The 15,572-nt window shown below is 37.4% G+C and overlaps 1 protein-coding gene across 8 annotated transcripts in view; it reads right to left on the bottom strand.

Moving 5' to 3' along the window:
- MEF2C (myocyte enhancer factor 2C) overlaps positions 1-15,572 on the bottom strand; it is a 178,487-nt gene that overhangs the window by 66,193 nt on the left and 96,722 nt on the right. For all 8 annotated transcript variants that reach the window (XM_021719503.1, XM_021719515.1, XM_021719500.1 and 5 more), the window contains one exon: positions 15,007-15,210. In XM_021719503.1, the coding sequence (XP_021575178.1) occupies positions 15,007-15,210 (204 nt within the window). The remainder of the gene's footprint in view (positions 1-15,006; positions 15,211-15,572) is intronic.

Genomic DNA, 15,572 nt, shown 5'->3' with positions numbered 1-15,572 from the left:
GTATTACCATTTTCATCTCAGCAATTAAAAAGAGCCAATATTTTCCATATCACAAAGGTTCTACTGAAGAGTAGGAAATGATTCATATAACATTGAAGGTAATCATTTCCAAAACTGAATTTATCCTGCATGGCCCAAATGACTCCACAATGACAATTTTGTTTAAAAAGTGTGCATATAAAAGGCTTTGTCCCTGGAATGCAGCTCTAAGTGGCTCACTATCTAGGTTGCAATGGTTTTGCAGGGTTGTATGTCCTATTTTTCCATGCCTGCAGTAAAGATACAATATGGGAATTCAGCTTGGTAATTACTAATACACCACACAGACACAATTACACCCTGTATGCTGCATAAAGGAATCACTTGTGGTCTGCATCCATTACAAGGAGCAGTAGGGGGCCCATGCAAGACGACAGAATGCTTTACAAGACGGAAGGAGACCAGAAGAGATACAAGGACCTTGATTCTTCTAGCGATGATTTAAGCCTCTTTCCATCAATTATCGTCCTTTGTCTCCAGAGTCTTATCACCAGCAGCCTTACAGGAACTGAAAATAACAATGCTCAGACCCACATAACCCTGTGAACCGAGCTGACACGTCCACACCCTGTTGCTATGTTTGACCTGGTTATTCGGATTACTTAAGCAAAACAAAACTGGGGGAAAAGCGTTACCACTGCAAAACTGGCCCATGCATGTTTTTTTCCCCTATAGCTTATTCAGAATTCCATTTCACAAATCTGAAAGCCTTCCTACTCTCAAAATATTATTTTCTAAAGTAGTTTCTCCTCCATTTTTAAAAATTGAAAAATGAAAATCTGCTTGGCTGAAAATTATAATGGTAAGAAAGAGACTAAATATTGGTACATCAAATCAAGAGGATATATATACTGAACAAGAGAATTCCATGTCTAAGGGAGCTAAGCTAAAATGAGTCAGCTGCTCTCTTGGGCTACCGTGAGTCACAGGAATAATTTTCTTGCTGTGAAACTCTTTAAACTTTTGAGTTTAATTGCAAGCAGTAAGCGGTTTTTATTGTAACAGAGTTTCCTCTGTTAATTATTACATGATGTACTTATTTTTTAACAATACTTTCATTTAAGATGCTCTTTTAAAATACATCTTACAGTTATGAATTTTTAAGACCTTAGGAAAGTTAGGTATTTACAGCAGTGTGTCAGTTTCTGTGAAACAAAACCTTGTCTTTCAGAAAATGTTTACAACCTATGAGAGGAAAAAAAAAAGTATCCCGGGGCTAACATGTTTATTGGCACCTAGAAGTCTGAAGAGAGAGTCAGGCCTGTGGTTTTATCATCGCCGGCATTCTCAAAGGTTTCTCTGAATGAATAGAACCGGATTACTCAGCCTTCTATTCCACGCCTATTCCTCTCCATTTTCCTTGGCACGACTGAGAGCCAGGCTATTTTTAGTTAAGCAGTTTTCTATTTTTAGACAACTACCAGTTAGAAGACATTTGTTAGGGAAAAATTAAAAAAAACACACACACAAAGGGAGGAGGGAAAGAAGTTTTCCTCCACATACTGCAAAACAGCCTTCAACCTGTAACTCCGGGCATTTCAGCTGCTTTCAATCTTGGAAAAATAAAGAAAAATTCAGAGTTCAGGGTTTTAAAAATAAACCTACCCTCTGGCAAACAGACCAAAATACAACAAGCTGTTACCATGTGAAACAGTGACTGCGAAAACAAAGAACATTCTCCAATGATTAAACTGCAAGAAAAGTTGAGGAAGATTAGGTTGTAAGAATGTTGCACAGGCATGGAACAATTTTCCAGCTTCATAGCCAGATGTATGATGTTTTAGAATTTAGAGGGTAAAAAGAAAACAACAACAACAACAACCCAACAACCTCATTTGCAAAGTTAGACCAAAGATGTGGGATGCAACTTTAAGGCTGAACCTTTTACCAAACTTAAAGGCAATTACATGCTGCATTTCTTAAAACATTTGTATTCTATGGAATTTCTCTAGAAATCATAACCATCTGTTTACAGAAAGCCACATATTTAAAAAAATGGGAAACCAAAATAAAGGCTGCTACATATGCATACTACATATATGTGTGTGTATATGTATATATGCATTTAATTTCTACCTAGAATTACATTTATTACTCTTACTTTTACTTCAAATGGGAACAAATGGCTCAGGCTGGATAAGTACTGATTCTATTTATCACTCAAGGCCATGCCTTCATCTGAAAGCCACCGTAAGATGTTTGCCGGGGCTCATAGTTGTCATTTCTGACTTACACTACTAACCCGCTACACTTTGTCTATGTTCTTTTCAGGTCATTGGGTATCACAGACCATAATAGCACACTTCTTGGCAAATGGCCTTCATGTTTATCAATAACTGCTGAATGAGAGAACAAATATAGTGTTTGTTTTGTCTGCATTGGACAGGAGTAGTCCTGAGGCCAGTGAACACATCATGATCATTCCATTTCCAGGGCACTAAGCACAATACCTTCATAAATGCTTGTGGAAAAGAAAAATAAATCAGTTCATTGGTCTGTGTTGGATCTCCTTAATTTATGTAAAAAAACCACATTTATTTATGTATTTATTTATTTATGTATTTCTTTATTTATGTATTTATTTATTTATTTATTGAGTTGGAGTCTCACTCTGTCGCCCAGACTGGAGTGCAGTGGCCACTCCCGGCCACCGCAGCCTCGACCTGCTGGGCTCTTGCGATCCTTCCACCTCAGCCTTCCGAGTAGCTGGAATTACAGGCACGCGCTACCATGTCCGGCTGATTTTTTTGATTTATTGTAGAGATGAGGTCTCGCCAAGTTGCCCAGGCGGAAAAAGCCATATTTAGATATCAATGCAATATTTATTTATTAAAGGGTATTCTTATTAGTATAAAATGTTATATAATCTCACAGCAAGAATTTTCTTCTTCTCTCTCTTTGGGTTAACATTTTTGATTCCCTGAACTTTTCTCTTGACTTTGGAAACAAGACCAGCTTTTAAAACCTAACAGTTTACAGTGGGCTCTGAAGCCTTTTATAGCCTGTCAGTCTCATGACAGGCCTGTGAAGAACTCAAGGTAGACAAAATCAACTCAGGAGGACTCAACAAGGGCATGTCACTCACCCCGGGTTACAGAACGAGTGTGTGATGTCGTTAGAACTAGAACTTAATTTTGCATCTCTATCTTTCCTCCAAATCTGTAGAGCCTTCATAATCTTATCTCCTAAAAGTAAAATGTAAAAGATGGACTCTTTTGATAATGTTTTAACAATATTTTTAAGAAAAATCACTGCACAGCTTTCTTTTTTCCCACATGAAATTAATTGAGAACAACCACAGTGAAGGACACCCAATCATGGCACCTGGATGGACAGAAAATTCCACACTTACGTAATTAGGAAGAAACAGAAGCCATGGTATGCGTGCCCCTTTCTTTCCTGTGGGAAATGTTCAGAATTGCGCTTGCTTGTGTTTACCACCTTCCAACTCATCTCTCCTGTCTGCTCTACATGTTCTCTTTTCCCTCAGGGCACTTCCCACCTCAATGGTCTCTCCATCCTCTCATCATGAGCCACAAAATCACATCACCATTAACACATATTCTGTTCCTTGGAATGACCTGACTTGAGTGCCACAGCTTTCCTGATTGGGCTTCTCTGCCCTGGCACAGGTCCGGACACACACTGGGCCATCATACCTGCTTTAGGAAGGAAAGGTGACACAATCAACACTTTCAGGTCACCTGCCCTTTCTTGGGCTGTGCCCATTAACCATGCCAGTCATCTGGATGAACAAGAGCACTAGACTCTCCAGTTTCACCCCAAGATGTCCTCGATGATGGGCAGTTCTGTATGGAGCCAATAATCACATGTGGCCTTTGAGCATGGGAGATGTGGCTGGTGAGACTGAGGAATTGAACTCTAAAGTTTATTTAATTTCAATTAATTTTTATTTATATAGCTGCATGTGGTTAGTGGCTACCCTACTGACTACTGCAAAGCTGTATCATTTTATCTGACTTCTGGCTATATTACCCAAAGAGAATTCACACGATAGTAATGACCGAGTTTATAACTGTCATACCAGAGGTACTAAGTACTTCATTTATTTACAAATGGGTACAGTAGTTTTGAAAGGGGTTAGGCTTCTGGAACTAAAAAAAATAAAAAAGAATGGAGTTGGTTTTAGATCAGTAGCTCATTCTCAGGGTAACTCGGACCTCGGATGTTTTCTCTATGCAATGGTTTCCTTGAGGCCACAGTGATGGTGTTTGTTTAGGAATAAGAAGTAATTTGCATGATGATTTGAAAAATACCCTAATTCAAAAATTGTGAAGTAGAAATTACTATGATTAATTCATATTTTTGCTTTTTTGTAGTTTTTTTAGATGTGAGAAGAAAACCAAATACCGATTATACAGTTTTACTGTTTACAGTGTTTCTTATCCCAGAACAGTAGCTCTAAATAGTTACTGAGTTTATTTACTAAAACATAAAGATAAGAGATTTAATTGATATGAAGAGGCTTTCAGAATCTAATTAACCTCCCAGCTAGTCATTAACTCTATGACCTTTAGAAATAATTGACAGAGAATTTTTTTTCTTATTCAGAACTTCTTTCAGGTGGGTAAACTTCAGGGAAACACAAACTACAGTCAGTGCCATTGAGATATTACTGGATAATATGTCACATAGCTATTGATAACATGGGATGTATTTCTAATAATATAATCCACCAATCTGTTGTGTACATATGCAGGATTTACCTTTTTTTTTTTTTTTTTTTAATCAAGGTCTGACTCTGTTGCCCAGGCTGGAGTGTAGTGGCATGATCACAGCTCAACCTCTTGGGCTCATGTGATACTTCTGCCTCAGCTTCCTGTGTCACTGGGAATACAGGTGTGTGCCACCACATCTGGCTAGTTTTTTTTATTTTTTGTAGAGATGAGGTCTCGAACTTGTGGGCTCAAGCGATCATCCTGCCTTGCCTCCCAAAATGCTGGGAATACAGGGGTGATCCTTCACACCCAGTCTAATTACTGTCCTTTTAATGACTGTTTTATGACGTCTTTTTCCAGAATGTCCTACGGATTATTTTGACCATGAGAATAATGAAGACATTATAGTGACCACGACCCTTTGTGTCCATGGTATACACCCCTAAACCTTGGATCAAGAAGCATGGACTTGGACACAGAATCTTTCTTACTGTGTGCTCTGGGCAGCCATGCCAAGTGCTGGGGACTCACGAAGGAGGAGGCAGGCCAGGAGATGCAGCACCCACAGTCAGAGTCGGTCACCTCATTGAATAATGATGGGCCTTTCATATCATTCTTCCAGAAAAACCCAATGTGCTTGCTTTCAAGAACGACTTTTAACAAATATCAGTTTTAAGAACCTATTGAATGGTATGATTCTAAGAATCCATTTTAGACTGTGGTCTAACAGAGTTTATGGTAAAATCTATTTTATGTTATCATTCGAACCCTCCATAAAGCTAAACAGAAATGATCTACAGATACACCTTCAAATTTCATGCTGAAGGAACTCAGTGTTTGGAAAGGGAAATCTACATCTTTACTACATGAAGTTTGCTTCACAGACGGGCATTACTGGCAGCATCTGGGAGTTTATCAGAAATACAGAATCTGGGGCTTTGGTCCAGACTCACGCAATTAATTGATGTTTTAGCAAGATAAAACATAACTCAGACCAAGCCGTAGGCATTTCATTTAAGACTCATTCGTCCTTGCAGTCAAATTCTGGTCAAAGTATCCATGGGTTACCACTCTCTTCTCTAGGAATCACAGTGTTGCACGTTGGTCTGGAAGTTCTTTACTATACTAGTACCATAAGCAATGTTTCTACTTGGTTCCCTGTGCCGTTTTTTATTTTTTATTTTCGGATACAAGGACGTTTATTCATCTCTGGTTCACTTCAAAGAGTTTCACTTTTATTATTAGGACACACCTGATGTCACCCAAACGTGTAAATTTAAAGATTTTATTTATACTATAATGATAATCATATGTTGATATATACTGGAGTTACAGAGGTGAACAAAACATTGTCATTTGTTCAGGGAAGGACAAGAAATTTGTAAAAAATAAAAAAAAAACACCTTCCCCCAAACCAACAGTGGAGTGAAGAAATTGAAATAACAAACATTCCTTTGATGAAAATAGCCATTATCTTTCATTCTGACTCTTGGCAAGACTCTAGGATTATTTCTAAAACTTTACTTTTGAATATTTCACGATAGTATAACAAGTAACTACTCCTGAGGAAGTAAGAATGCTCTACTCTTTGATATTTTACTTGATACCTTTTAAAGCCAAATATTGTTGTTTTGACTTAGCTATTATCAATGACTGGAATGCAACCTTCGCTTCAAATATATCACCACCAAGTTCCACATGCCACAGAATCTGTAAATATCATTAAAAATGGCCAATCATGACTGAGGCTATACATTTTTCTTGTTTTACTTTCAAATATTGTGGGGTTGGAGAGACACCACATGAGGACTTTGGTTTTGTCTAGTCCCAGAAGGTTCATGTAAAATAATAATGATGATTAATACTGATAAAGGAGTTATGTTACTGACAATCAGTTTATTTTGAAATCTATCATCTCTTCTGCTTCTACTGTTATTAAATAATTCTCTGTTGACTCTGTGTTAGTACTAATGCCTACAAACTATCAGAGCTGCACAATAACGGAGACAAGAGGAAATTCAGTTTTATTGCATTGTGCATATAACTTAAGTAATCTAACATGTGCATTATTATTTGTTCAGCGATGATTATTTTCTTAATAAATGAGATGTGAAGCAGCTCTTTGTGTTTACAAAACATGCACATTAAGCAAGAACATTATTTTAAAAAAGAAATGGCTCTTCACATTTGATCTATAAAAATCATTGTGGCATAGTTATGAGATCTATAAATACATTTTAAAAATTTAGACTTATTTCTCCCTTTTGACTTTGGGGAACAAATACAAACATAATTTACTAGTACTAATAAAAGTCTTTAAAATATGTAATTAAAAATAAACATTAAAATTCAGAAAAATATATAGAAATTTCTTTTTATTAAAATATCCTCTAATTTGGGAATTTTCCTCTGAAAATTGGAAGCTGTAATTTTATCAATAAAACATGCTTCCCAAAATTGACAAAATATTTCAGAAAAATATGCAAAACTTTTTTTTAATTTAACAAAACCACTTTTTCACCTTTTTCCTTGGAAACTTCTACACTGAAGGGTTAAATCTTTGTGGAATATACTAATATCTTATCCATTTTTCAATAGCATCTATTGAAAAGCCATTATATACTTGGTTTAACAGAGGACAGGGCAGGCTTATTGAGTCACTAGCAATAAGAACCGTTTCAATTATATTTTAGAGTAAACCTAAGAAGGATTTATAATGTAACTCAAGTCTATTATTTCTCTAAATTTTTTCATAAAGAAAAAGACTGCTTTTCTGGAGAACTGAATTTACTAATTATAAAGCTTTATATTGGCCCAGTGTCGTTTCACATTAATTTAAAATAGTAACAAGAATGATCTAGCATTTTTCCATTCACAGGTGCTAATAAACAAAACAAACAAAAAAAAACCTCACACATCTCCTAGTTCACATGGTTAGCCCCCTGTCAGCCTGGACAACTTGCAAGTGCTTTCTGACCGGCTCCTAGGCTTACTGATTGACTCTGTGGTTATTGGTTTAGGGTTAAAACGTGCTTTAGTTTTACCATGAGTGTGTTTAGTTCCAAGTTGGTGTTTCTCAAAGTGAACATTTATGTTCTAGATTCTAAAATCACAAGGCTACACAGCTCTTCACTTTTCAAATGAGTCCTCAAATATGATATTGAAGGATTAATTTTGGTATTAATTTGAAAACACAGTTAGCTTTAATACCTCCCACTTCACATTTCTGTCTAGACCAGTGTTATTCTTGTGGAACATTCTGTGATGAAAGTACGTTCTTCTCTTTATCTACCCCGCTTGATTCTGTAGCTGCATGTGGCTGTTGAGCACTTGAAATATGACTGGTGTAACTGAGGACCTGAATTGGGTATTTAATGTAATTTTTCATTCATTTAAACGTAAATAGTCACATATGACTAGTGACTACTATATTGGAGAGCACAGATCCAGATGATTTGGGTGGTTTTTGATACTACCTTGATAAGCTATCAAATTATAAAGAATGTTTCACGGGAGCTATAAAATTTTTTTTTTCATTCTTTAAATGTGTAACATTATGCTATATGACTGTCACTTGTCTATGTCTGTGCCCCTCATTTGTGTATTCTATAAAAACATTCTGAAGATCTAATATTGCTAGACCTCACATTAAGAACTGAGACTATGATGGTAGCAAAATGTATCCAGTCCCTGCTCTTTAGGAGTTTAAAATAGTGTGAATCATGCAATCGGATAACAACTTCAACTGTGTTCTGATGGGGGAAATTATGACTGTGGTATTAGAAGGGCACTTAAAACAGGTTACGGGGGGTTTCAAGATGATGTTCCAAAAGCATAAATGGCGCCCTGATTTGAGTGAAGAATATGTAACAGCCAAGCAAAGACCTAGTAAGGTATTTCAAGATGAAACAAATAGAGTTTGGACACACTGAAAGTTACACATGTGTTTAGTGTGGCTCAAGGATGGGATGGGGGTGGTGGGAGGAGGTTAATGAGAGGGAAATAGCAAAAGGTGAGACTGGAGAGAAACACATGGTTTAAATACCTTAACAGCCGCATCACTAAAGATGATATACAGATAGAAAGTAAGTGTATGAAAATATACCTAACATCATATGCCATCAGGAAACTTCAAATTAAAACAATGAAATACCACTACACTCCTATTAGAGTGGCCCAGATCCAGAACACTTACAACAACAAATGCCGACAAGGAACTCTCATTCATTGCTGGTGGAAACGCAAAATCATACAGCCACTTGGAAGACAGTGGCAGTTTCTCACAAAACTAAATGTACTCTTAGCCATCCTATCCATAATCACAGTTTGGCATTTTCCCAAAGGAGTTGAAAATGTATGTCCATACAAAAACCAGCACATGGCAGCTTGTAGCTACTTTATTCATAATTGCCAAAACTTGGAAGCCACTACGATGTCCTTCGGAAGATGAATGAATAAATAAACTAGTACATCTAGACAATGGAATAGTACTCAGTGCTGAAAATAAATTAGCTATCCTTAAATCCATACTGCTAAGTGAAAGAAGTCAATTTGAAAGGCTACATTGTATGATTCCAACTATATGGCATTCTGGAAAAGGTAAAACTTTGGAGGCAATAAAAGGATTAGTGGTTAGAGGAAAGGAAGGGCAGTGAATTTTTAGGGCAGTGAAACTCTTCTATATGACATAAAAATGGCAGATGTCTGTCATTATACATTTGTCTGAACTCATAGAAGGTATAATGCCAAGAGTAAATCCTAATGTAATTGATAGACTTTGGGTGATAATAGTGTATTATTGTTGGTTCATCAAATATAATGAATGTTCCACAGTTAAGCAGAGGGAAAAAATAAATAAATGGTTAGATTACTCATGACCATTTTAAGGACTGAGAGACCCTGAGGGTTCTTGGTTATATCTGTATCTGCAGGTACTTCACAGCACGTAGCACACAGCAAGAATTCAACAAGGCTTTGTTCAATGAAAAAAGGAAAATTGGAAAAACTGAAAAAAAGAAAGTCTAAAAATGACCAAACAAATAAGCGAATGTGCTTTTTCTGTTAAGAAAAATATCTGCATATAATATACATCTCTATAGCACACAAAAATACTTTTCTATATTTCTATTTTGTTAAGTATGCAGTTGGAGACAAATCAGTTTAGATATAATGAAAGCTCAAGTAAAACAGACATATTTTCACATTTTACATCCATTCTCACATTTTGTGATACTGAGTTTGTAAAGTCCAATTCCACTACTTGCTGCGTTTGCTTTTCAACAAAAATCATACTCACCAATTTTCCCCACACTATGTAAGGGTAGTTAGCTTGTTGATAGCTTTCAGTAGTATAGTGAAGAAATAAAGGTTATAAACTATTTTAAGGTCTTTCCAGTCCCAGCTTCAGAAATTAATTATTACTGTACGAGGAAACATTTTGTTACAACAACTGTCCTTATATGTCTGTAAATTCAAAGAGTCAGGGTACAGGTGACAGAAAAACAAATTCGGGAAACTATCCTCTCCTCACACACACACATGTACACACACACACACACACACACACACACACACACACACACACACACACACTTCTTGCCTCTAAAAATAAAAGTAAACAAATTCGGGAAACTATCCTCTCCTCACACACACACATGTACACACACACACACTTCTTGCCTCTAAAAATAAAAGTCAATAGCCCTCAATTGAGACAGTTGTGAATCAAGGTTTTCTTCTGCAGAAGTTACATCTATCTTTAAATTTCCTGCAGAGCATCAAAGGGGCTTGGGTTGCACTCCTATCCACACCTAACCTCTGGACTACTGGCCCAGATTGGATGGGCAGCTCATTGGAATCACTGAGGCACCGAGGGAGTGAGAAACTCCTTCTTGGATGAGTGCTAAGTGATACTCCCATGTGGGTTTTGTGGTTAGGAAACATGTGCTTGATAGGGAATTAACCTATCTGGGACTTTTGTCACTCCAAGTATCACCTGAAAGGACTTGACAGAGCACATAACTCATCTGAATGAGTTTTGTCGAACCGTGTGGCCTATACCTTTATTTCAGCAGCTTGTCCTACATTAATGAGGTCATGGCTTTTTTGCCCTCCAACTGTTTCCAAGCTGATTTTTTGCATATAGTTTTTACATCCTTAACAAGAATGCTTCTGCTGTTTCCAAATCCCTCGCCCAGTGCTGAGCATATGATGGTGCTTCCTGAATCACTGCAAAGTGAGGCAAGACCAGGTCTTGTGGGACCTGTGGTCTTCAGAACAACCTGAAGTGATCAACAATCACATTCTCTTCCAGAAAGAGACCACCACAACCTGGTAGGGTTGTTCTCTTAGCTCAGAGAATGAGGAGAGGATCAAGTGGTGAAATGAGGAGGGAACAGTCCCCTAACACCATCAGAATCCTGACTGAATTCCAGCATTCTCCTTAGCCAGCATTGTGGGAAAACACCCAGTGCACTTGTCATAGAGTAAAATAAAATGGACTTTCTTCAACAAAAGTGCTTTCAATACAACAACTGTTTTTTTTTTTTTTTTAAAGAAAACCAATGGATTAAAAATTTAACACATTTACTAAATCTGGCATATTTATATATTGTATCTAAACAATGAACATTCAAGCTGCATTATAATATAATAATAAAAAAAACCATCTCAGTTTGTCTGTTAAGGCTGTGTAATCTTTGTGCCATTGTAGCAGTACTGCTAATTATCAAGCAAAGACATGATAATTATGCAGAGCTTTTTTCTAAAAGAAGGAATCTTTTTCAACACCCACGCCCTGCACAATTTCCTATGACCCTGGAACACTACTCTGGCTTGGCCCAAAAATGTGTATTTCAGTCTAAAAGCTGGAAATTATATTATTTCTCTTTCCCCCAACCCACCTTTTCTTCTTGTGAGTAAACTGTTTTTAGAGGGTGAAGGGAGAGGGGTAATGGTCCAAATGGGAAATATAAAACTAATGACCCTTCATGAAACATATTATGCTCCTCATTAAACTCACACAGCTCGATGTATTCCATTAAATTAAAATAAATAGGTTTTAGAATTTTACCCAGGAGTGGTAAACTATCTTAACTTTCAACTTGATGTTAGATCCATTCTAAGAATGAAATCCTCAAGTTCCTGATGGATCACAGGTTTTCGGCCTCCAATACAATGTATGTTTCAGCGCTGAGAGGTTTTCAAATGTGGTGTGTCTGAGAACTACTTGGGGAACTTGTTATAAATGTAGCTTTCAACCCAGGTCTCCTGTTCCCCATTAAGTCTCTCTAGCATTCTAATTTCAATGACTAGCACTTTGAAGAATGCTCTGTGTGGGGATGCTGTAAAATTTTATCAAGCTTACTTCCTTCTCCATCATTTCTGTTAGGATTAAAATGTGGAAAAGTAAAATGTACAAAGAATGTGTGATTCAAGGAGTTGAGCAGGGTAAACTCATAAGGTGTTAGACTTACAGGTCATCTAAAGAACTGAGCCACTGAATCTCTAGATGTGGCCCAGGAGCCCCAGAATGTCTTTCTGAGAGGTTCAGAGCTTTAATCTACTGATTAAAAAAAAAATTTTAGAAACAAGGTGTCGCTCCATCACCAAGGCTGGAGTACAGTGGTGTGATCATAGCTCATTGCAGCCTTGATCTCCTGGGTTCAAGCAATCCTCCTGTCTCAGTCTCCTGAGTAGCTGAAACTATAGGTGCACATCATAGCTAACTATGTATGTATGTGTGTATGTATGTATGTGTGTATGTATGTATGTAGAAATGGGGTCTGGCTATGTTGTCCAGGCTGATATCAAACTCCTCCTACCTCAGTCTTCCAAAGTGCTTGGATTACAGGTGTGAGGCACCATGGCCCCCCACTTTAACCTACTGATATTAAATGCAAGAAAATGGAGCTGCTGTTTACTCTTTTTTTACAAGTATTGCTTTTAAAAATTATAATGTTGCTGGAAGGCTGAGGCGGAAGGATCGCTGGAGCCCAGCAGGTCGAGGTTGCGGTGGCCGGGAACAGCCACTGCACTCCAGTCTGGACGACAGAATGAGACTCCAACTCAAAAAACAACAACAACAACAACAAAACAAAACAAACAAAATTATAATGTTGCAAAGGACATTCAAATTCAATGCCTTCATTTTTGAAATGTGAAAACTTCAGTTTAGAGAGGTTGCTAACTTGTCACACACAATAGTTCCAGACAAGGATTTGAAGGAAGACCTCTGACTCCTAACTCAGTGCTCTTCTTATGGCCCTTAAAGAAGCCTGACTCTCATACACAAGAATACGAAAGTCTCATACAGTATGTGAAGTTTTAAGCTGTCTTTTAACTCATGTATTATATTTCTGAGCAAACTGCTCAGAAGATAAATTTTCTAGATATTAAACTTCCTTACAAAAGCACATTTTAAAAGTCAACACATTTTCCAATTGATTCAGTATGGTTCTACTGCATTTCACATTACCCTAAGGGCTAGAACAGTTCCAGTCTAGTGATCATTTCCAGTGCAACTTTGGCTACCCTGATTTCTGTTGTAATGGTTTTAGCAATGATATGGAGTTTTGAGTATAGAGTTGTTCTGTTGTTTGAATTTATGTTACATACGTGTTAGTGTACACACACACATACACACACACACGGAAGCACCGACGAGATCAGACAACCAACTAGTTCTGTTCAACCTTATGTTTTATGTTTTCTTCACATTTCTATGTGTGTATGAATAAAAAATGATCTGAAATACACAGTAGGTAAATTTTACGTGCAATCTTCAATTTCACGGCTAAGGCAAGCACACAATTCAAATTATCCATCAATGAAACACTACAACGATACAAAGTATTTTAAGCTCATATCACACATTAGGTCTACTTATCATTTCTTTTGTTTCTGAAATTATTTTCTTGGCCTGTTAGGTGTAACATAGCATAACATAAAATAAAAATCGATCAGCTCAATTCCAAATAAAAGCAAAGGAATGTGAATTAGTCTTAGATAATTATGACAGGCAAAAGGGACAGGGATGTGGGAGGCATAGTGATTTGATCACAATGACTACTACACTTTTTCATAACATGGAACCAGTCCAAGCAATGGCAAGAATGACATACACTCTGCCAACTGATTCTAAGTACATACTTCTGAAACCTTTATTAATTTTCTTTTAATTCTGGGAAGGCAGACACAACCTAGGAAGTCAACTGTAGACCAAGAGATGAAGGAAACAGGAAGGCAGTAACCATTTTCATTGTAGCTCTTCCTTTTTGGTTTAGGACTCACTGCTCATGAAGGGGATACAATAGGGTATTTAGATAGGGTACATGCTGACAGTGTTAAAAAACTTGCAGCCAAAACTGTCAGGCGTGTTACTTATGCTAAGGAATTTAAAACATTTTTGAGTTTGAACATCATATTTATTTTTGGCACAACATAACAATGTTTTAAATCTGACGTTGATTAAACACGGAGCTAACATTTAGAAATTCATTTTCATTTGATCATATGTAAATTAAGTTTTCATTACTATCTAAAATATCATTTTTGGGAAACACATTTCTAGGAGAATAATTGTCTTTACTCCTCCAGCAAGAAAGCAATCATAAGATTGAATTAGAAAGAAGAGAAATAAAGTGAAAAACTCTAAGTGTAAGGTTGGGGTAAGTTCATTTTAAAGCATTTTTCTCCTCTTGGCCATGCTAGGAAATTATTAAACTATATTTAAATCATTGGAAGTCATCTAAAATGTGAGAGAGGTTTCCCAGGGCCAAAGTTCCCAACCCTGGTGTCCTGATACACAGCAGTGGACAATGGTCACTTGTGAAGGATGGGTACAATTAATTTGACACCGTATTTGATTTCTAGCAAGGACCAGATGCTAGGTTGTCCCTATCATCAGATCACTCTTATACTTGGAGAGAAAGAGTAAGAGATGAGACTTGGGTATATCCAAAATACTGTGACTGTCTTCAGGAATGAAGGTGTGCGTGTGTACGTGTGTGCTCGTGTACATGTGTGTGCACGCGTGTACATTCATATGTGTGTGCACGTACGCATGTGTGTGATCATGTGCGTGCGCATGTACGCACACGTGCATGTGTGCATGAGCGTGTGCGTGCATGTGTGCATGAGTATGCATGTGCATATGCAAATAGATATGCATGTGTGTATGTGCACACGTGTGTGTGTGTGTATGCATGTGCGTGTGTGTGTCCGCATGCATGTGAGAGCGAGCTCCAACCCCTGGTTGTGTGGGAGCCCAGCGGCTGCAGTCTCTCACCTCCACAATGTCCGAGTTGGTCCGGCTCTCATGCGGCTCATTGTACTCCGTGTACTTGAGCAGCACCTTGTCCATGTCAGTGCTGGCATACTGGAACAGCTTGTTGGTGCTGTTGAAGATGATCAGCGCAATCTCACAGTCACACAGCACGCTCAGCTCATACGCCTTCTTCATCAGCCCGAATTTCCTCTTTGTAAATGTCACCTGGAAAAAGAAAGCAGTTGCATTGTTTTTTAAAATCCATGCATGTGTGTAACTGTGAGTGTGTGTGTTTACAGTATTTTTTTTCCTTTGCAAAACAGCGATGAGTGGTTGTCAGAGCCCTTGGGCACTAACACTTTTGGAAAGAAAGCAAATAAATCTAAAACTAATTTCTGCTTAAAATTTAAAAATGTGTGTTTTCTAGCTTGTTGCTGAATGTGAAACCATAAAAGCAAGATTTAATGCAGGGCTTTTGGTGAAGGAGATCAGGGAACTGTTGATGTTTCTTTGGGAAATATAAGATTAAGAAAATTAATTTCAGCACAATTAACATCTTTCCCAATGTATAGATTTGGAACTTGTAT

This window comes from Carlito syrichta, unplaced genomic scaffold, assembly GCF_000164805.1.
Source record: "Carlito syrichta isolate Samal-C Ts95f unplaced genomic scaffold, Tarsius_syrichta-2.0.1 Scaffold115580, whole genome shotgun sequence".
Classification (NCBI taxonomy): Eukaryota; Metazoa; Chordata; class Mammalia; order Primates; family Tarsiidae; genus Carlito; species Carlito syrichta.
Note: the sequence above shows the minus strand (reverse complement) of the source record. Positions and strands in the feature narration are given on the sequence as shown.